This window comes from Pseudopipra pipra, chromosome 5 (assembly GCF_036250125.1).
Source record: "Pseudopipra pipra isolate bDixPip1 chromosome 5, bDixPip1.hap1, whole genome shotgun sequence".
Classification (NCBI taxonomy): domain Eukaryota; kingdom Metazoa; phylum Chordata; class Aves; order Passeriformes; family Pipridae; genus Pseudopipra; species Pseudopipra pipra.
In genome coordinates this window covers 28,688,809-28,711,595 of record NC_087553.1, presented here as the reverse complement: position 1 = coordinate 28,711,595, position 22,787 = coordinate 28,688,809, and the positions used below count along the sequence as shown (strand labels likewise).

The window sequence follows — 22,787 nt, the reverse complement described above, 5'->3', positions numbered from 1 at the left end:
AAATACAGAAGTGCCTTACGTCTGTTAATTCTTATCTTTCCTTCTAGTTTCAGTTTTTCTGCTCTGGGGGCTTCTGTTCAGTGCCTTGCTGTGTCCCCAAACCTTCACACTTATTTCCTGCCCTACCAGTCTTTCATCTGTCTCATCTTTCATCAGTCTTGCTAGTCATCCTCAGTCTCTCTTGCCCCAATTATCTCTCTCAAACAAGTTCAGCTGCTTACTGTGCCACCTTACCTACTTGACATCTCTTTGATAAACATAGATCAAATTCTTCCCGCAAGGTGCCAGTTCTTCCTGTTGTTTCACACCTTTCCTTTGCATCTGCTTAGAGTTGTGCTGCAACTCCTGCCTCATCCTTTAATTTTAGGGGTCACTCAGCTGCATAAGAGGTGCTCCAGTTTTATACCCTGAAAACCTGGCCACTCTATACTTTGTGTGCCTGAAGTGAACGTGTTTTAACATAACTCCCTGCAAGAGTCTTTACAGGGTGCAATTAAATATGGGAAGTCAGCAGTTGATTAGTGCATGGAAGAACCAGTTAATTAAGGACTTTAAAGTGTGAAGTATTCACCACGTGTAAACAAAATCTGTATTCCAAACCAAAACTGCCTCCACAGCAGTTTCTGGATTTACTCAGTACAAGATCTAAAGCCCATGGAAATGGGAGGGGAGGACCTTGCACGCATTTCAGTACCCTTTGCATCAGGCCACATACTTCCTCTAGCAATGATAAAATGATGCACAAAGCACTGGGACTGTACAACTTCATTTTATTTTGTGTGCTTTTATAGGATATAAATAAATGACAAAATTACAAAATTTATAACTGGAAGCCCAAGCATATTTACATAAGTCTTTGTTGCAGTGAGGCTACTATTTACTGTTCTCCTATACAATTTTCCTTTTGGTACCATATTTTTAGTGTTATTTTTTTTACTGTCAGTTGACTAAGTACATATCAACAGTGAATAGGCAAAAATATGTACAAGGAACTATTTTGTTCAAGTAAATTGAATACTGTATTAAAAGTATGTCATCACTCAGCGCTATGATTAGGTGTAACTAAACCATATACAATTATCAGGTTTAAACCAAGTTCAATTATCCATTTTTTGGAATATACCAACTGATGATTCTAACTGAAAAACCTCAGCTGGATATGAAATAATAATTAAAAAAACATTAAGACAACCACACAATTTTTCAATATCTCTATAATGAACTTCAAAATGATTCACAATTTGACTGGATAGAACAATATACGTTAAAATGTCATTTTTCTCCTATAATGATATTTGTACTGTTATAATTTCAGTTCTACATAAATATACATCATGGTATTATACAAATACTCCACAGACATTAAAAAAATTAAAACATTTCAAAGAAAAAGTAAGTAAATCTTATTTAATCAAATATTAAGCAAATGCTTAACTTTTTTTCCATGAAAACATTTTTTATTACTTTGGAATTTTTTCTTTTTCTCAATATTTTTATTTAGAAAATGTTTTGCAATAGAATTTTATCAACACTCTTTCAAACAAGCTTTCTGTGACAGAAATCTTGATAGCAAAATCCATGGTTTTGACTTTTTTTTAGAACCACTGAGATTATTTTTTAAAAATATTAGTAGAATTCATGGCTATAGCAATGTTGAACTGCATAAACTATATGTAGGTGCAGTAGAATGACCATTCCACTTTCATTCCAGACTGATTACACGGAACATCCAGTGCACTGATGCTACAAGTCTTACAATTTTCATAATGCTGCAATAGCAGTCGTTTACTTAACTTTAAAATAAACAATATTTCTCATAATTAATCTGGCTTCCTTCCATAAATATTCATATGTTTTCCTATAGTACTTCTCTTCCATAAAAATATCTAATAAATGTTTTCTGTGCATTATTAATACCTTTTTCTATCAATTCATAAAACTCTGATCCTTTGCTACAATGCAAGAGGTTCTTATTTCTGTAGAGGATCAAAGGACATCAATTTTTACATATAAAATCAGCGCACACAGAAATCAGGGTACCTAATTTCTTGTCACTTTAATGAGTTCCTTATTCAACACAGTAATTATTAATGAATTCAGTGGTTTCACAAATAATCTATTTATTAATTCTGGTTCTATTTCAATTAAAAACTGCCAGGATTCAAATAAAAACCCCAATCAAATACTCTACTCATAGGCAGCATTAGTATTAGTTTAGAGACCTTTTGTTTTTTTTTCTTTAAAAAGTAGAATCCTAAAATAAGAAATCAAAGAAAGCACTGTGGCAGAGTCACAAGGGAGAACTGCGTGAAAAATAAGGTTTCTCACTCCTCTTGTGGACTGTAATTTTAAAAGTCTTCATATAGTGTCATTCTTCTGTCAGTGCTGCAGGAAGAAGAACATCACCAGAAATGACTGTCAGCCTTTTTTGTTAGTTACAAGGCCACCATACAGTGCAGTCTTCCTCTCTGCTGGATTGAAACGTTGCCATAAAGGAAAGGCTGTGCTGTGACTGCTTGGCGTGCAAGGCACAACAAGGAACAGGGGGACAGTTTTGTATCAGAAAATTGTAGTTTCATACTTGGTATTAATGCCTCTTTTGGCCTCTTGTCCAGGTTCAACAATCCACGGTAGATTCGCAAGAGTCTTTTGTTCGGATGGATCTATCTGCTGTAAGACAAACGCAAACATACACACGGGTTACCATCTCTGTGCACAGCAGCTCCAGCAGAACTTTTTTCTTTAAACTAACAGAACACAGAACAAATCCTGAGTGGACAAAGTCCTACAGCAGCGAGTATGGTGGTGTCTACACTCCCATGTACTCACGGCTGCCTTCTTCTTCCTGTGGAGATCAGAGCTGTGTCTACCCCCAAGCTATAGGGCACCATAGTTCGTTAAAGCCACGCTCGATCCTGAGAAGTCTGTTTGCTAATGAGACAGACGATAGCATCAGGAAACGTTCCTACTTACAATTTTATGGAGGAAGATTCTGTGGCAATGGATGACAAAGTGTAAAGTCATACATTTTTTTTCCCCGTTCTCTCACCCAGTAATTAAATATCACAATCCTCACTTTATAGCCAGTGAATATGATACAGTGTGCAGTCATTTTTCTCCTTTCCCTCCAAAATCACCCTATGCCTGTATTTTCACTTGATTTAAAATAGCTTTCATAATTTTTTAAAAAAGTTCTACCATAAAAGAATATTTCTCTGTCATCTCTGCACTTCAGGAGGGCCCTTTAAAGACAATCAATATGTAGGCTCCAATGAGCAGTTGGTTGAAACAGCTGCCTGTGCTGCAGTGACACAACCCTACTGGCTGATGAGCAGAGGTGACACAATGGAGCATTTCTGACTCAACAGGTATTTTATTTGTACAGCTTCTAGTATATAAACTCTTAACTGTATAGCTGAATTTTGGGGTTTTTTGCATGCATAACTACCTTCTACTTACCACTGACTTCCGAATACTAACACGTGGTTTGGGAATAGGTTTAGAGGGTTTGTTTTCAAAGCTTTCTGGGAGGGTTGAAGAATGGCCCCCTTTTCGTGCTTGTAGTGCAAGCTGATAGGCCACTTCAAATGCTTGTCCTAGGGTAAGAATGATTTCATAAGCTAAATTCTGGAACAAAACAGAAACAGTTAAAATTGGAGTGAGATTGTATTATTGTTGGATACGTGAAGTGGGGTAGTACTGCCTACAGAAGTGATTTGCAATGTAAATAATTAAAGTCATACTGGTAATAGCTTCTTTAGTCTCTGTAATGTTTACATTTGTCATTTGATTTCTCATTGATTAAAAACAATCTAAAGGTAATTTATTGTATTGAAAGTAATTACTTCTAAAACCCTTGAAACATTCTCATGGAAACAGGAGTGAAAAAAGAGTGTCATCTCTTTTCAGAACAAGTACATTAACTGCCCCAACTTCCCAGCTCACCCCATATCTGCTGCTGTCATGATCCCACCCCTCTTGCACTACTGCACCTATGTGACATTTGGCCTCGCTCTATTTTGGAACTCTTCTGTTGACCTGTCCTTCTCCAGAGCTGGCAGCCTGACGTGCTGCTTCCCTGGCTACATGCCTTGGGATGCTCACCAAGCAGCATGGGAGGAGGCTGCAGCACTGGTGTGATGCTTCCAAAAGGACAAAAAAGCCAGTGTTGAAAGTGTATATTCTGCTTCACACATGCAGTACAGCTAGGCGTGCATGAAAGTCAGTGCACCACTCTGGATGTGTGCTTCAAGTGCTGGGGAAACCTTCTCATGGTTTTGTTTTCTAGAAGTAAAATTGTTTGGGTTTAAACTGCCATGTAAGAACACTCTTGTAAGCAAGGGGAAGGGGGTTAGTGCGCATAACCAGAGAAGTCAGGCTCTTAAGCCTGACCAGTCTGGTGTTATAGGTAGAATATTTTAAATCCTCATTGAATATGGGGAAGAAAACCTGCTAAAAGATTTATAAAGCATGAATGAGGTATCAGAGGATTGGTATAAATATTTTTTTAGTACAGTTTTACATCAGTGAAAAAGCAGCTGTAAGTTTCAAATTTGACCTTAAATCTAAACGGCAAGTGAATTCCTATCGTAATTTTTCTTCAGGTTTGTGGGTTTGTTTTGGTATATTTATTTCTGGGCTCCTACTAGAGCCTATTTTTAGGCTCCTATTTGAGCCTGTTTCTGGGCTACTAACTTTGCAGTAATGTTTTGAACCTCTGCAGAGCAAATGCAAGCCTGCAGGCTTGCCTCCATATGAAGTCCTACAGTCCCCTTAAAGTTATTCATAAATCTTTGACGTGATTAACAAGTTACCCTCTCCTTCCCTCAACCTCCATAGCCCATAGTTGGAAGCAATTCTGCATTGCTTTGAAATTAGGTGATCCCTTAAAATTCCCACATTTCTGATACAATTTTAAATGAGACATGTCTTTACCTAGACAAGTTACATTTGCAGTAAGTCAGAAAGCAAGGCAACACACTTGGAAGTACATAATTTGTCCTTCAATTGTTAAAACAAAGTTAAATGGATAAGCATTTTATTTCACACCCTACACTTTCATTTCCCTGAAGAAATTCAATCCCTTTTTTATCACATGTGTATACTGAGATAGTACAGGCTAAATTTGGCATATTTAGCTCATTATAAGAGCTTCTTATAAAAGTGCCAGCTCTGGCCTGTGTTAGGTCAGACAGAAAACAATTATACTCCTCCACTGGGACATGCTCTCAGCAGTTACAACTGTAGTTACAACAGCAAGCCAGCCAAAGTTTCAGAGCTTCCCAAATAAAAATGTCTGCCTGATTTGATAGCTGTAGTCTCCAAATTATCTCCCCTTTAACTTCAAGGGAAACTGGCCAGGACCGAGAAACACTGAGGATGCAGTTTGCCAGTGTTGTAATAAAAGGAAAACTAAAGAGGCTATTATGAACTGCTCTGCCTTTTAGCAGAATGCTGGCTATAGAATTAAGAACAGCAGAGTATAACTGTTAAAAATGTAGAGAATAATATAATTTGAACTGGAGCGTGCTTTTTAGTAGGGCAAGAATATTAATCTAAAGACAGATGTCTTTAGAATCAGCTGTTGTGACAGTAAAAGAGCATACTATATATCCTGGGATTGTCTAGAGTGGGTAACATTATTACTAAGGAATACATCAGCAAGACAGGGTGTAGTAACGGCTTGCAGAAAATGCAGGCTGCAATACTAGTAGGACTGAGAAAATACACCATCCAGCGAGGCATACCAAAATGTCACCAAGACAGGCTTGAAAATCTCTAAGATAAGCATGGAGACAGACTAAAGGAGCCATAAATCTAGTCTGAGTCCTGCATCCTATCTGAAGCCACTATAATTTGTTTTCCTTTGTAGTCTGTAAAATGAAAAAATAGGCCTGCCTGGAGCCTGAAAGCCATAAGAAACATGTAACTGTTTCTCTGGTTAATAAATATTTGAAATATAGCAAATAGAACATTCACTATTCTGTTCAATATTCGAAATGCAAACTGAACCGAAACTGGTACATAAATTTCACATGTGTACTGTGGTAGAGCCTTGACAAAGGGAAGTCTGCAAATGGAGGCAAGGAGGGCTTTAACACTGTACCTTGTAAAATTTAAAGAACTTATCTGAAAAACTGTATTTTGAAAAAAAACATAGGTAAATAAGCTTGGTTTGAGGTATTTCTCACCAGTAGTACTGGGAGAGTATTATAAGGATTAGAGTTGGTACAGATTCTTGCAGGGGCTATACTGGAGAGGTAAGAGCAGGATTCCCGTGGGAATAGGGGTGGAAAACCAAACCACAAAGTCCATTGTGGAAATCCTTCTGACGGAGTAAGGAAACTATTTGAACTCTTGACATGTGGTGCAAAAGGAAGGATACAGGTCTGCCTCCCTGAAAGACACTTAGTACCAAAGCTGCAGAGCCCCTGGCTGCTGTAAAAGACACTGGCCTTTATGGAACCCCATCAAGCTCTTTAGAAACGAGGCAAAACCTTTAGGACTGTGGTGCTTCCAAGGCTGCTACAATCCTGCTCCTTGCTCAGTACTGCAGAGAAGGAAAGTGAGTAAGCTAATGCCTTTAAGCAACAGTTTCTGGGAGATGAGAAATGAGGTCAATTGCCTTGTTTGCTTTGCAATGTTACAATTCAACACCCCAGTGCAAGTCTGAGTCAGGATTCTTCATCTGCTTTAATTCTGCCAACCTATTACAATGGCTAATTGTTTTCTTACATTTTAACTGACTTTTTTGTTGTCTTCTATTCATAGGTGCATTGGGCAATGAAGGAATATCCAATGGAAATTACTCTGGATGTCTCCAATATGTGAGCCAGAATTTGGTAAGGGATGGTTATGATGGTTTAGGATGTTATGATGGTTTGTTTCTCAAGAGGGAATCCTTCAGTGGCAGATTTAAGGCTACTTAGTAAGTGAATGAAAGTGGATTTCAAATACTGAGCAATAAATCCTCTTCTTCCCCCAAACGTTGTCTCCTTCAATATTCTTTAGTCAAGATGTTTTTGCAATTTTGATTATAGAACTTTAACTCTGAGTAGACAAGTTACACGTACAGCTATTCTGAAATAGTATCAGTTATGCTGGTGGTTAACATTACTAAAATACTTCCCTCTACAAAGAAATTGTTCTTGTCCACATTTCCCAAGAAACTGAAAGACTTGAGAGTGATTTTTTCCCGTAGCATTGCGTATATTGTATTGCCATAACATATATAACTTAAAATGCATATTTTTACACCTTATTGTGGATTTCTACCATTTTAAACCTTATTTTTCTTGAAATGATTGAACTTCTATCCATTGACAAATGAGTAGGATTGCTTCTATTCGTAAACTGGGAGATCAGGCTCTAACATGAGCATTAGATTTTAAACAGAAAATTTAATTCACTGTATGCTTCTGCTCTGAATATCTAGCTATTTTTTACACAGCTTGTACTTGCATCAAAAATGCTAGATCCTGAGAAATAAAACAACACCAAAAGGGAATATTTGAGTAGGTAACACCCCACTGAGGATTATGTTGCAGGAGAAAACTAAGTTATGACAGTTTGACAATAAAGTTTCTGTATTGCTTAAAATAGCCGTTTAAAGTGCTTGGGGTATTAAATGCTCCTCCTTAGATACAGGAAGTGAGCAAAATGTAATTATTCCTGGATCACTTTTCTTCCCTTGCCAAGAAAGGAGATGAATTTTATCTGCTATATACCTGAGTCTATGTTTGTGCTTGATTATTAAACCTATAAATGAAACTGCAGTACTTCAAAACCATTAAGTACTTAAATGGATGAGGAGAAATAATAACCTCACTCAATCAGTCTAATTTCAGCTGATTCACTTATCACTAAAATCTATATAATGGAACATCTTGTTGACCATCGTCTATCTATTTTTAATACAATTTTAAAGTTTTTTCTACTCTCTGTGGACAGTAAAATGCCCACAGAGAATTTAAACAACAGAATGTCACTGAAATGCTAAAATTGCTTCTAACCTACCTGTACAACTTGTTATTTAAATTCTCCTACATGCTATTGCTATGCAATGTTAACTATTCCCTCAGTCCCAAATGAAATGCCACCGTTCAGGCCCCTCTATTTCTTAAACTTATTTATATTCATGTAATCATGTTTCAAGAATTCATACACATTATACTATAGTAAAATATTTTTTCTTGAATAATTTCGAAGTTTTAATAGCACCTTAAATTTCTCTTGTGCACAACTCAAAGGGCAAGTACTCCCAAAAATTTTGGACAATAAATCTTAGTCCTAAAAACTATAGCTACTACTTATTTCACCAAATTTAGCTGAAAACTGCATGACCGATTAATTGATGTGTTCATGATTTCTTGCAACAGTAATAATTTGTGCATCCCCATCTGAGAAGCATAAATATAGGAAGAACTGAGTAATTTTCCACCAAAATAACAGGAGTTCTAAGGACTTATGCCGAAATAACGTTTTGAGATACGTAGGCAAGAAAATTGGAACAAGAAAATAAGAAATAAAGAATTAATTTGCTATTTTCAAAATAAAGAATATCTTTTTGAAAAGGTAAAGTTGCTGATAAAATAGAATTTCACCAAATTCCATATCTCCCTTAATTGTCAAGCTAAAACTCCCTCTGACATGACAGACAGCAGAGCACAACAGAGGGATCGGCAAATAATAATAATTTCTGTTGTTACAGACATTTCAAATCTTTCAGATTCAGTGTAGTAGCCAAATATTCCTAGGACCTCCTAAGATATGTAATTAGCTACCTGTGTGGTCTCTGTCAGATCTGTGTTTCGGTTCTTTGGTTAAAATAAATACAAAACTTCTCATACATTTTCTACACATTTTCAGAAGAAGCTTCAGTTTTCCAGTTTATTCAGTATAATGCCAAAAAGTCTAAACAATATTTAGAGAGATGAGTTATTGGGACTGATCCAGCTTAACACTGAAACACTAAAAGTCATGGAACAGCAGGGTAAGAATCACAGAATAACAGAATGGTTTGGGTTGGAAAGGATCTTAAAGATCATCTAGTTCCAATCCCCTCCTGCCAGGAACACTTTTGACTAGACTAAGTTCCTCAAAGTCCTATCCAGCCTGACCTTGAACACTTCCTGGATGGGGCATCCACAACCACTCTGGGCAACCTGTTCCAGTGTCATACCACCTCATAGTGAAGAATTTCTTTCAATACCTAATCTAAACCTACCCTCTTCCAGTTTAAAAGAAAAAAAGAAATCTGAAGAAATCACTCCTGGTGGTAACATCTGACCTCTTCATCCAAAAAGCAGCCTCCATCTACTTCAAGAAGGTGCGATGTGTCCAGGCTCAGAGGGCCCCCTCAAGTAAGTTCTGACCCTCTAGCTGCTTGTTGGGGGCCATGGGATGGACACACAAGGGTGAAAACCCAGAAGGCTGGATGTCATCAAATCTGTCCTTCCCTGACTGCCCCGGCAGTATAATGCAGTAAAACATGCAGGATGCCCTGCAAACATAGTTTGATCTAGTTCCTGAACCTACCTCTTGGCAGGATTGAGCACTGTATATAATGCACATGGACCCTTTTCTGATTTGTTTATTTGGTGTGCACTGAGATTTCAGAATAGGTGGCCAAACCTGCTTGCTACAAACTTCTTGGAAGGTTATAGCATAAGAATTACACGTCAAGACTTGTATGAAAAGCTACTCTCTAAGTTTACAGTCAACAGCTGAGGTGACAGAGATGACTTATTTAATATGGAAAATGAGATATCAAAGAAAATCTTGGCTCTTCTCCAGAAATGTCCTTTTGATATCCCATTAGTCTTTTCATGTGGTAAATGAATTATACCTTCCATTAATCATCATATATCCTGAAAACATTTTAACAGAATTAAATAACTATTACTATTACAAAGAACTATTAAATGAAGTATGTTCTATAAACTGACCACATCAAACGCAGTGAATACATGGCAGTAGTGGTGATTAGTCTTCAAGTCTTTAGTGATGTACGCAAATGTAGAAAGGTCTTCAGGGTCTTGTGCAGCACAGGAAATGTTACGGATTTCATGTTCAGCAATGATATTCTGTTTAAAAAAAAATTTGCAATCAATTTAGGAATTAAATTTAAAAGAGCTGTAAAAGGTGTGGGTTTAGATTCACATTTATATTGATCTGCTGTACTGAGGTATTTCAGAAATATCTTAGTAAGAAGAGATTCAATATACCCCATGTGTGATCTTACATAGGTATTTGGAATTTTGATCCTCTTCAATTGCCAAAAATCTGGTAGGAAACCATTATGTACTAGAGTCTTGCATATGAAGCTACTTGTGCTTTGTACAGTTTATTCAGTATCCTTTGACAAAGAGACCTATTTCCTGGCATACAGCTATGAATACTGTTTCAAAGCACTATTATCAGCATCTTATGAAGTTGCTGGTTTTTTGTGTAATGATCAAAATAGGACAGTTTCAGTCTACTGACAGACAGGATCTGGTGAAACCTAGCAGGCTCAATAGCCAGGTGTTTGCACGTGGTGTTTGACAAATTTTAGCTATACCTTTTCAAGAGAAAAAAACACCAAACATGACTTATAACTGAAACCATGAGATATTAAAAGGCTTCTGATTACTAAAAAGATAACTAAAGGAGGATCTGGCAATTTCTCTCCACTTACTGACAAGAGCATCCTGTAAGAGAGAATAGGAAAATGAAACCATTCATGCACCGAGCCACACTACTTGCAACAGCCAATGTAAGCTATAGCACACTACTGAGAGGTGGGGCATGTCTGTCTGATGAAATAAAAAAAAAGCTGTCTTAAAGCTTTGAAGAAAATTATGAATATTCATTACAGAAATTGCTGATATGTAATTATTGTGTTCAGGCCAAAGGAACCATGAAGCCAGAGAAGAAGATACTGCAGAGTGGCTTATGATTAGGCCTTGCTTCAGCAACATACGCATTTAAAAGGGTTTATTCCGACAGAAGAATGATTAATTGAATAGGAATTTACTTAGCAGTTATGCTTTCTTGAACTGTGGCCCTGTTGGCTGTAGCTCTAACATTTCCACAAAAGTCCAAAGGGATCAAGCCTGCTGCAGCATGACATCGCAACTGCATCACAGAACATGTGACATCTGTGGTGTCCCAGTTCCTTGCACAGCCACCGCTTGCCTTGGTGGCATCTGTCCATGTTAAAACAATCTCTGAACGTCTCTGGTTTCCCTCACCCCTCTCTTTCCCTTACCACCTCCTTTCCTCTCCCTCTTTTATTAATTTTTTTTTTTATTATATGCAACTAAATCACTTTTGATGCTTTGCCATATCTTCTTTCATTTGCTAAGTGGCAACTTTCCCCCTTGCATGTAGGTGTCAAGTTATCGAAAAAATGTAGTAATATATCTAATTGAAGAAATCATAGCTTAGGAAAAATCTTAATAAAAAGCATTCCATATTTCAAATTATGGAAAAACCAAGATAAGGAAACTGTTACTGAAGAAATGAAATAATCCTCCTAAATTATTGCAACATACTTGATTATTCCTGTTTAATGCATTATTCATAAAAATGACAAAACCAGTACTTATGTTTCAATATATGCCAATTTATAATGACACATATAATCTCTGCTTAACAATTGCTCGCTTTTTATGTTCCTTGAAGCATTTTATTTTCTTTGTTCTCAAATTGATAACTTTTACCCTCACTAAAGATTTTGATGAGAATTAGAATTATACCAAAACCAGGGATTCAGATATCCACAGATAGAGCTGTAATACACTGTCATTGATGTGGTGTTGACAACACTGTAGTTTAGAAGGCAGAAAGAATTAAAGCTTGGAAGGTCATAAAATCATATGTGAAGTACTTATGCCAAATCATGACCCACAATGTAATCACCTGAATTTATGCAGCATATGAGAAAAGAGCTCTGCTATGCTGCAACTTTTCTAGGTGACCTGGGGTTGACACAGGGATTTGCACTTGAGTCAAAACTCACAGAGATTATTTTAATATTTGAATTTTAAACCAAGTGAATTTTAGAAATATACATACATCAAGTTTGTTTTAAATAAAGTATAACTAAACTGAATCTTCTGGGTGAAAATTAGTGGTGAAATTGAGTTTTTCCCTAGCTGCTATAGGACATTCTCTGTGATCTCCTTTCAAAATTAAACATTTTTCAATGCATGTGTTTACTGCTTCCTAGGGTCATTATTTCAGTAGACCCATAGTCTTGTTCTGTAGAAAGTAGGAGGCTGTGAACCAGCTCGCCGTTCTGGGTATGCTCCTCAGGCATTGACTGACACTGCACAGTTGTCATTCTAAAATTGTCTCTCAATTTGGCAAGAGAAACCTCTGGTTTCTCAAAAAGCAGGGAAGTTGAAAGTCAGTTCTGGTTCTGCCAAGGAAATACCTTGGAGAGACCAGGTTTTTGCTAAGCAACCTTCCTTTTGCTTGCCTACCTCATGCCAGCCAATCTCCCTCCTGGCAGAAGTCGCCCAGAAGACAGAGTGAGCTGTGAGCCACCAGAAAATTCTGCAAGTCTGCTTTTTCCTAAGCAGCAATTTCTTTCTGGCCTCACTTGCAAAGAAATGGTGTCATGTCAAAGTGGTGTCATGCCAAGCTTCAAGGCGCCACTGAAATAGCTGTCGAGGAATGAGGTCAGGGCCCCTTCATCACCTGAAACTTTGCCTGCTATGACTTGGAATACAAATTTTTAGCTTGGTGGTATAAAGGAAAAAGATGAACAGCCATGAGAGCTGAGTTTTCAAGCACAGAACTGCTAGCTATTTTTGTAATTAAAAAGTATGCATTTATTGCTAAGTGGTGCCCAGCGCCGTCAACTATAAGCTCATATGGAAGCAGTACAAGTCTGAATAGGATCTCACCTTAGTGCTAATCTGTTTTGGGTCTTGAAGGAATTGGGAACAGCACACTGTGGACAAGGATGATAACACTTCTGGGAGAGTTGCAGGCTATTACCTGGTTTTTACAGAAGGGAAAGGCAGTGCAGATTTTGAACTGGAGAGAAAGCAATCTACCACTTGAGAAAAAACACAGGACTGTGGCATTATTTACCTCCATCAAAAACATCCGTTGCACCACTAGGCATAAGGTTTCAGTGGGACTCGTGCAGAGTCATCTAACGCAATTTGCCAAACTTCTTTCAAGTTGCCATCTTACGTAAGATTCTATGCACTGTACAAAGAGACACGGGAAGCTCCTTTTGTTCTCCTGATTTTTTTTGGTAAACCTAAGGACAGTTACATCCTTTATGCTACGGAAGAGATTTAAGAGCTGAAAACAGCATTATCCAAGTTAGATTTAATAGCATTACAATGTCCTGATTTATGCCCTGCACATCAGAGAACATAAAGGAAATGAGGGTTGTAGAAGCTCAGTTCTGAATCAGTGGAAGAAAAAGGAGCTGACAGGAATCCCTGGCCTCTCTGCTCTGGCAAACGCCAGACCTGACATAACAGTAATTTCACCTCACTTTTTCTTTTATGCTGTCTTCTAACTCTAAATATGGTTTCCGAACTCTAGCAGAAGTTCACAAATCTGCTTCCATCCTTCACTTATAACCCAGTTCTAGTTAAACAGCTTTAAAAACCTGATTCATTTGGCAAGTTTGATGGATACTGGGTTAGATGTACTGTGTGGTCTGAATGTTCAGCAACACAAAGCCACTCTATACATTATTAACCTAGTCAGGTAGTTGGGTTGTCAGATTTATTTTTTATATTGCTCAGTGAATTTTAGTCACATAACAGAAAAGATAATTTATTTTCTATTCATATGAAAGCATCAGTATGGATTGCATTTTTTTGCCACTTTAAGCATCCAAAGAAGAGAAGTTCATGCATTACTTTACTTCTCCTTACAGAGCCTGTACATTTTACTTTGGGCTAAGCCTTAATCCATTGCTCTATCCGTCACTGAGTTCTCTGATCTCTCAATTTCTGCTTTTGTGTTTTTGGTTAGTTAGGTTTTTTTTTTGTTTTAAGATTTTGGATGTATTTTAAAACATAAGAAACAAAGCACAGGAGCATTGCCACGCAGGAAGATGAAAAAAATATGGAATAACAACTGCTAAGAAACTGTTGCAGTTCAGGGAGTTAAGTGGCTAGTGCCAGGAAAACAGCTCACAGAGAGCCTCTAGCATTTTTCAAAGGACATTTAAGTCTTGTGTTTCTTATTCTTAAAATGGCTGGCCCTGGATAAAACCATGTAGCTTTATTTCAGTGAGACTTTTTTAAATTATTTACACCAATTTATATTAATGAACAAATAAATAAATAAATATAAAGGATTCCACAGAGGCTCCCTGCCAAATGTCTTTTGTGATAAGCTTGCCTTTTAATGGAAGAACACTGGACACAATGTTCTCCAAATAAGCCATTAAAACTGCTTCACTTGTCCTCCAGACTGAGTTTCTGAAGAATGGCAATGACATTACATTCATTTTGGAGAGAAGAGGTGAAAAAAAGGAGAGGAAAATGCAAAGTGCAAATCTGTCCCCTTTCTGGCCTGGACCTCATAGGTATTACTATTTTTCCTAGTTGTGAGAAATAAAAGCTAGTATTGAATAATTGCACATACCTTATTTGTGGCATCAATAAATTTGACTCCTTTGTAAGAAACAGACAGGACAATGGTTGGTACTTTTTTCATTTGTTCTGTAGACTTCTGAAATCAAAATGAAGATATTATTAGACTTGTGTTGCATTGCAAGAACAGTGCTCTTTTCTTCTGATAAAATACCTAAGTTAAACAAATATTTTACTATTTCTTCAGCTGACTACGCTCTGGGCTTTTGAAATATCTGCCTTGCAGTTACAAAACTAATAAAAGTTCTCCTTTCTCCTAACACAATGAGAAGAGAATAAAGTAACTTTGCCAGGCTTAGAAAGAGCAGTCATGCAACCAGCATTTCTCAAAACGTGTGTGGTTAAGACATCTACCTGACATGCCCCATCCATCGCCCCCTCCCCTCCTCCTGCCCTTCCCAGCTGTAAAAACCAACAGCGCAGTACCTCTCATAGTACCGTTTCTTTCCTGTAATTAGTTGTTATTTAGAAATATTTCACTCTTTTGCCTTCTTGTAGTTGTATTTGTGACATGAACTATCCCTGCAAACCCTCTAGGCCTGCCAGTCAATCCGTCAGCCCAACGTTGTATCTTGTCACGTCTGACCGTCTGCACTTTGAGCGCAGCTGCTACTGGAAGCTGCTTTACACATGAATTAGCATGGAGGGTTAGTCTGCATTCCCTCAGTGCCAGGTTCTCCTACCTACAGTTCATGCCTTCCTATAAGATTGTTTTTTCTTTTATGCTAGTCTACTTCTGTGTGCCTTCAATATGATGCACATAGCAAAGATATTTCCTGCTGAACAGATTGGGCAAATATCTGCATCAGATTTAAGTTCTCTGAAGAAAAAAATGTTGTTTACAAATTAAATTTACTAAAACAACCCCAAAACCAACCAAAGAAAAAACTAAATATGGCATAATAGTCTATAGCTGATTTGAATTCTTTTAAGGTTGAAGACAACGATGGACTATTCTATACAGAACTATTGTAGATAAATAAGTTAGGTAACATTCAGAGAATGCTTATTCATGGGAGCATCTGCAAACAATCACAGAGATCAATCAAATATTTTCTTGAGAGGAAAGAGTAAGTTCAGTTACAGGTAAACACGAAGAAGCATCAGCACACAGAAGGAAAATGTAAACATGCTGAAAGATCTAGAATTGGCACCTAGGAAGATCATTAGAGCTACTAAACAAAAGTAGCAGTGGTGGTTTTGTATTATCCAAGATAAATAAACAAGTATAGTTATAAGCTTGAAAACACAGACTGTAACTGAAGAAAATATGTTTTAAAAAAATAGGTGATGCTAACACTAGAGAGCAAAACAAAAGCTTCAAACAAACAAAAAAACCCCAACAAAACCAACCAAAATCCTGTAATCAAGTCTCCTTATCAGCTCTTAATCCTTACAGAATCAAATAAGACTCCATTTTTGCCAGCATAAAATTCAAAGCTACAGATCCAGCTACATTCTGCAATTAGTGTCCATTCCACGAAGACTAAAACCTCTAATTAAGGTTTCAAGGAGAGCCCTGCCCATCCGTGTAATAGAGAGGATTGTTGCATCTCTCCATATCAAATGACGAGAGACTTGAGACAACAATCAAGTGTCAGTTTATCCCAGAGAAAGCTCCTTTCACCCAGAATTCTAGGCACTTCTAAAAAATGACAGCTTAAATGGTAAAACAACCTGAAGAATTTTAACAAAATCTGAAGAAAGACATTAATCTGATTTGCATGTCTCTGAACTGAGTGGAGAAAGAAATGGCATCCCTGCCAAAAGCAGAGCAAGTACCCACCTGTGCATATGTGTGTGTGTCACTGTAATAGATCTCAAATAAACCTTTTCATAAAATTCACCTTCAATGCACAGAAAGCATGAGAGTGCCTGTACAGAAGCTGCAGTGTATACATCTATCAGAATAACAAGCAATAAACCCCGCACACGCTTATACTAGACAAAATAGTCACAAATATGACAATATCACTTTAATCATCTGGCAACCCACCAATCATCCAACTTTTGTCCTTTTGTTCTAGCCCGACAGCTACATGCAAGAGCTTTTTGTCTCTCATTTTGATTACTGTAATTATGTCCTTCCTTGCCTCCTTAGCAGCAAAATTCCCCTTCTCTGTCAACGTGCTGTACAAACATGGCTACTAAGTTCACATATTTTAGCTTTTTGGTCTAATTCTCCCTGTTTGGCATTTGTCATAAAGGTGAAGCTTCCTGTTGGCAAGGCCAACATGCTGGACCAACTATCTGGGTGTCCTCTTTCCTCTAGACAGTAGTTTGTAATTTAATCATCTTCCTTATCTGCTCCACATCCACCTGGATTTGTCTAGACCAGACCTGACCTCTAGTATTTAATTGAGGTTGTGAACTGCCAGAAGACTGTATCTCAGTGAAACAGCTCATCAAGAGCTATTCAATTACAGTTGGCAAATTAGGAAATGAATCAGACTGATGGACATTTGTAATTTATTAGGCCAAACTGTCTCAGTTGGTAAGGAGCAGGGGATATTCCTCATCACCTTGTAAACCATAAAACCCTAGGACTTGTGTAAAGGTGTTCTGTAAGACTGTAGTCCAGTGTAGAATTATGATTTTGGGAAACAACTCTGCACTGGTACTCCCATTGCAACAAAGACTTGGGCAGTGGAATAACATCCTTTGTTATTATGACAGTGCCATCAAGAAAAACACACAGTTCTATTCCCCTGCTCAACTCTCAGTGATACAGTAACTAAAGTCCACCACATAATTATTATTTCCAAGCAGTTTCCAGGCTTCAACAGTTTCGAGTTGTCATGGTGAGCTCATACTATTTGCTTGCTGTTCCTTTCTTTTTAATGGAGCAGGTGTCTGCCAGAATGTGTAACGTAAGTTTTCAGAGATACAGTATGAATACCATTCACTCAGGCACTGTAAGTGCTTTGGCTCTGAATTCTAGGATGAAGTCCTACAGCTTTCTTGGTCAGACATTTCACATCTCTGTGAAGGCCAAGTGGGCATCTCTGCCTGTGCCCAGAACCTGAGAAGAAGGTGGGACACAGGAGTCAGTATTCTCTTTCCTTGGGCTTTTCAGGTTCTAGCCACCGTATCAACTCCACAAGGACACAATGAGATGACAAAATATTCTTGTCCATCTGGTGTCTCTATGGGAAGCAGATGGACTTGAGCCAAAGTTATAGGAGTCACAGCTGAGGGCTGGCATTGCATGTCATGTGCATGCTGACATATGGTCTAATGCTCCAAGGCGTGTTCATACCAAAGTAGGATTATATTTCATCTCATATAGAAGCAATCATAGTGACTGTCTTTGGGCAAGTGCTCATTAGCCTGGAACTGGTCATAGTTCCTATGAACTCCATTGTTTGTGACTGCAACTTTGGCTCTTTGTTTCAATACACTTCTTCAGGGGAATCACCTGGATGAACAGCAAGTCTATTCTAGGCTCCTTGCCAGTGCCTGTCACTGATCAGCTGGTCATCTACCTAAAGACAGATGTGCATGCCCTGTCTCCACAGGTGCACTGTTCCTGCAGCCAGAAGTCTCAATGCTGCACAGTCTGCAATGCCAGAGAGACTCAGCTTTGGTCCCACCTCTGAAATACTTCATGCTGGACAGGTAGGTGACTACGTGAAAGCAGGTCATGTATAATTCAAGAACCATAAAGCAGGCTTGTCTGCAGACAGAGGAAGACAGAAGAAAGCATCACCATCCTAAATCTAATGTGATATATGTGCAGCTTCCCCAGACCTCCCCCAAAAGACATAGAGCCTCTTCCTCTTTAGAATAAAAAATATCAGGAATAGTGGTCTCATCTGGATTTTGGTGCAGCTGCTGCAATGAACCTGCTTCATCCCCTCAGCACCCACAATGGAGATGAGTCCAGTGGAAGGAGGTGGATTGCACCATCTGCATAACTGCCTGGTTAGTACAGTGATTGCTTGTACAAAAAAGGTCTGAATTTATGACAGAGTTTGCATCTGAACGCTCTGCAGCCATTATATAGGACAGTGCCAAAAGCCTGCATAGGCTTGGACAGGGCTGCTCCCAATTCCTCCTTTTGAATGGGTCATAAGGGGATGCAAGAGCAGTGGTGCCAGAGAGGAAGCGAGTCAGTGCAAGCTTGCTTTTCATAATTTATGAATTTTCTTTAGTTTCACAGAAAAAAATACCATTCTCACATCCAGCCTCTAAACACATTTCCATAGTATAGTAGTACTACAAATTGTCTTAAGTGGGTAAAGCATTTCCATCTGTATATTGATTTTGCATTAAAGGCTGTGCAGAACTGCTAGACATTTATTTTGAATATAAACTAATCCAAATAATTTGAGATCCACCCTGCCAGTGTGCCTAACAAATCAAGGTAATTAACAATGGCTTAAGAGGCAGAGGAATTAGTTCTTTGAATAAAGTAATATAAACTAGCAGTTTATTTTAAAAAGCAAATACAAAACCTCTAACTCTGAAGGGCTTTTAACCTTTTCAGGACAGGATTGTACCACAATACCTTGTTCTGTGCAGAACTGAGAGTACTAATGCAACACCTTTGAATATTCCTGCAGTGTACAAAACATGGTACCTCTGAACACACACACACAAAGCAGCTGAATAAGAAATTCAGAAACACACACAGAATGGTGTCCATGTAAGATGTTCACACATTCACTTGATAAAGCATAGCATATGCTGTAATCCAGCCCATTCTGAAAACGCTTTCATCTCATTTATTTATTACCTGCCAAGAGGAAATGGGATACATTGGTACTTCTACTTCGCCATGTTGACCACTTCAATGTACTTATACACACATTTATAACTGGATTATTCAGATTTCATACAGCTGCTAAAATGAAATCATGTTCTTTTTTAGGTTTTACTGCATATGTAATTATACTTGATCTTGCAAATACACAGTAAAAAACCATTATTCAACTATGACAAGTCACTAACAACCCCATACATAAGTAAATTTTGAGTACAAGTTTATGAGCCTGTAAAATCTTAAATTTTCATCTTGGCTTTCTACTTTTGCAAATGAATCTGCTAGTTCAGTCCTACACTTTTTTTTAATAGCTATATGAACATTGTAGCTGGCAATTTTCCTATTCAATTATGCACTGGAAACCAATTCACTAAAAGATTCTGAACTTTTTCCTAAACCGGTAGCAACTATTAAGTCCAAATGGCATCAGACTGCACATTTCAAAATATGTATTAGTGCCACCTACTATCATACCTGCATAAATAAGTCTGCTACTTATTTAAGGCTTATGAAGCCCAAAAACTGTCACAATATTCAAGGTGAGGCTGCACCAGTGCAGAGCACAGTGAGACAATCACCTCCTTCGACTAGCTGTGGAAGAGGAACTTGAATGAATTGCTTTGACAAGATCATGCATGAGATTAAATGGAAATAAAAAGTCAAAGTCCACAATTGAACAGTTAGTTTTGAAGCCAATTTTGAAACTAAAGTCTGCCTTGTAACAAATATTTAGTAACTTCTCTCAGTCCAAAAGGCTTAAAAATGCATTACTGACATAATTTAACACCTCTTGGAATAAGACTGCATCTGTAATCCTTGTGGTACAAGACTGTTTACCTCTCTACAATTAGTGGATGCCTCCAAGCTACATCATTAATATGAACACTGCACTGGGGGTGCACCTGGAACTCATGTACTTGAGAGTGAGATGGTTTTTTGCTTTTGCAGTATCTCTAAACACTCCTCTGCATCCCTCCTGCACCTTAGATTCCTTTCAGCCACAGAGTTCAAGGACATAAAATCCTCTGAAGAACATGGTGCACCATGATGTGGATGTGCATAGGGACTGAAGACCTTCCACCACTTATTTTTTCCTTTTGATTAATATCCATGTGCCTTTTCTACTGCAGGCCCTCCCAAAGCAGTGGCCACACGAGAGAGGGAGAGAGAGAGAGAGCTACAAGTCCCAAGAGACCAGAGACTGAAGAATCTGAATTGTCAAATACAGTGTTTGATCCCAACATTTATTTATCTGGTTAGTTTCACTAGGAGGCCTATGGAGGCTTCTACACTTCTATTTTGGGGGCGAGGGAATGAAATGGAGATCGAAAAGTAGAAAGGGTTTGGTAGAAACAAGGAGACTGCCATCTAAATTCACGTCCTTCTTCTTTATGTAAGAAGAAATGAAATGAGGAAGAAATGCCCCAGATGCTGCCTATTTTCAGCGAGTCAACTCTGCTTCATCTTCCTCTCCCAGAGCAAAAGAGAAGCAGATTTTGTAACAATTCCAACTTTGACATTTTGGTCTTAAGTCAACGAGACATTTAAATACCTGCTTTGTGAACAGAACTATATTGCTGGTTCCTCAGAACTCTGACTTGAATTTTAGAACCTCTTTTCTAACAACAAAATAAATAAGAAAGATACATAATATTCAGGAAGGTGGCAGGATCCAAGAACAAAATCTAAGTTCCCTTCTGCTGCAGTAAATATCTGATAGGTTCAGAGTGTGCAGTTGGTGTATGCAACATCAGTGATTTAACACTGCTGCAAGGAAAGAGTCATCCTTGGTGCTGTGCTCATGGCAGTAAGTATAAAACCATCCCCTTCCTACCTGGTCAAGGAATTCAGATGTGTAAATGCCAGATGGAGTCTTCTGTAGAGAACAAGTTCCTTCCTAGCTCAAATTTAACTTTATTCCTTGTCTTTATTTTGATGCAAACACATTGTATTCTCCCTTCATTTTCCTATGATGATTTAAAGTGAAGGCATCAATCTGATTGAAAACGCAACTTGCAGTATTTCCTATTCCACACTGGGAAAGATGAAAGCTCTTAACTTCTTGAAGGCATCTCTCAAATATAATTAATAAACCTATTCTGGCCAGGACAGCAAGATTTAATCTCCAAGTACCAAAGGTCAGTTTACAGCAGGTGAAGAATGGAGATAAGGAGACAGGACTGTCGACTGCAAAGGCAGTTTGTGAGAAAAAATAGCTGGATAAAATATAAAGGAGTGCAAATATATGAATGGAAAAACACTTTTTATGCCAAATATCCATCATTTTGAATGGCTACAAGAATCTGCAATTTTGTGTGGGGAAAAAAAACCCCATGTATAACCTTGACCCTAATGTTGAGCTCAAGTTATTGCACCTGCATGATTTTCCCCAAACAAATCCATCATCTGCCCTGCTGGAGCACATTGCTGCACAATGCCCAGAAGCACAGTGGATTGCCAAGAAGAGTTATTAAAACAAAGGTTCCCAGGTTTTGTTTTTGTTTTTTACTATTATTGGTGGTTTTTTACATTATAGAAGATTTAGGATCTCCCTTCACTCTTGAGCTATAAGAGAAGGAGGCCACTGTAAGCCTCTCTGTGGAGAGAGAGAAGGGATAACTGCATGACACTTCCCTTGAGAACCAAAACCATCAGTTGCAATAACTGAAAGCCCTGGGAGCATCTACAACTAACAGTGAGGGATCTGCAGTCAGAAAACATGTCATTTTTGTTGTTTCTCTGTATTTATGAATGATTAAGGAAGATCAAGATTTTTTTTTTTCACTGATACACTTCTTTCACTCTTGTGCATCTGCTGACTGGAAGACATTCAGTGAATATGGACACTTTTTTGAGCAGCATTAGGTTAAAGATGGAGAATCTAAAGCCACACTGACAGAAAAATTAGGTACCTAATTTTCATACATTCTCCATAAAACTATTATTTGTCTGAGTCCAGAAAGACTAAAAAATTGCAGGGAGTGACCTCAACATGGTACAAGGTTACGAGTGACATACTCCCCTCCCCCAACACGTTTCAGATTGCAGCATGCTACAGATTTGAAATATGGACATGGAAATACAAATAAAATACTAAAATTAAAAAATATTGCTCTATCACAAAAGTACAACCCTATGTAAAAATCTTACTGACTTTAGAGACACTGGACAAGTGTACAGAATTCAGTACCTCAGAGTCAGCAAATAATATATCTAGCTTTTAAGTTCTTTTTTTTTAAGTGAGATGTCCCTTTCAATACATTTAAAGTAAAATATAACTATATCAGAAGCCACATTTTTGATGACAACCCAGTGGTACTTAAATACAATAATGATCATCACAGCAAAATGCAACATTTCAGGATGACTTTGGACAACCTGGACTCCAAGTTCACAGACACCAA

At 37.9% G+C, this 22,787-nt stretch overlaps 1 protein-coding gene and 1 long non-coding RNA gene across 9 annotated transcripts in view; one reads left to right on the top strand and one right to left on the bottom strand.

The window, feature by feature from the left end:
* Nucleotides 1–753: 753 nt before the first annotated feature.
* Nucleotides 754–22,787, bottom strand: part of ANKS1B (ankyrin repeat and sterile alpha motif domain containing 1B) — a 420,219-nt gene continuing 398,185 nt past the window's right edge. For 5 of the 8 annotated variants that reach the window (XM_064655362.1, XM_064655363.1, XM_064655364.1 and 2 more), the window contains 5 exons: nt 14,611–14,697; nt 9,948–10,085; nt 3,460–3,627; nt 2,582–2,670; nt 754–2,385 (listed from right to left, as the gene is read on the bottom strand). In XM_064655362.1, the coding sequence (XP_064511432.1) occupies nt 2,349–2,385; nt 2,582–2,670; nt 3,460–3,627; nt 9,948–10,085; nt 14,611–14,697 (519 nt within the window). In that variant the 3' untranslated portion in view covers nt 754–2,348. Of the gene's footprint in view, nt 2,671–3,459; nt 3,628–9,947; nt 10,086–12,896; nt 12,991–14,610; nt 14,698–22,787 lie in introns of those variants that run through there. The other 3 variants (XM_064655369.1, XM_064655370.1, XM_064655365.1) reach the window with 2 other exon arrangements.
* LOC135414531 (uncharacterized) lies at nt 7,802–22,078 on the top strand. Its single transcript, XR_010430709.1, has 3 exons — nt 7,802–9,362; nt 18,137–18,236; nt 20,514–22,078. It is a non-coding gene; the product is annotated as an uncharacterized LOC135414531 (long non-coding RNA).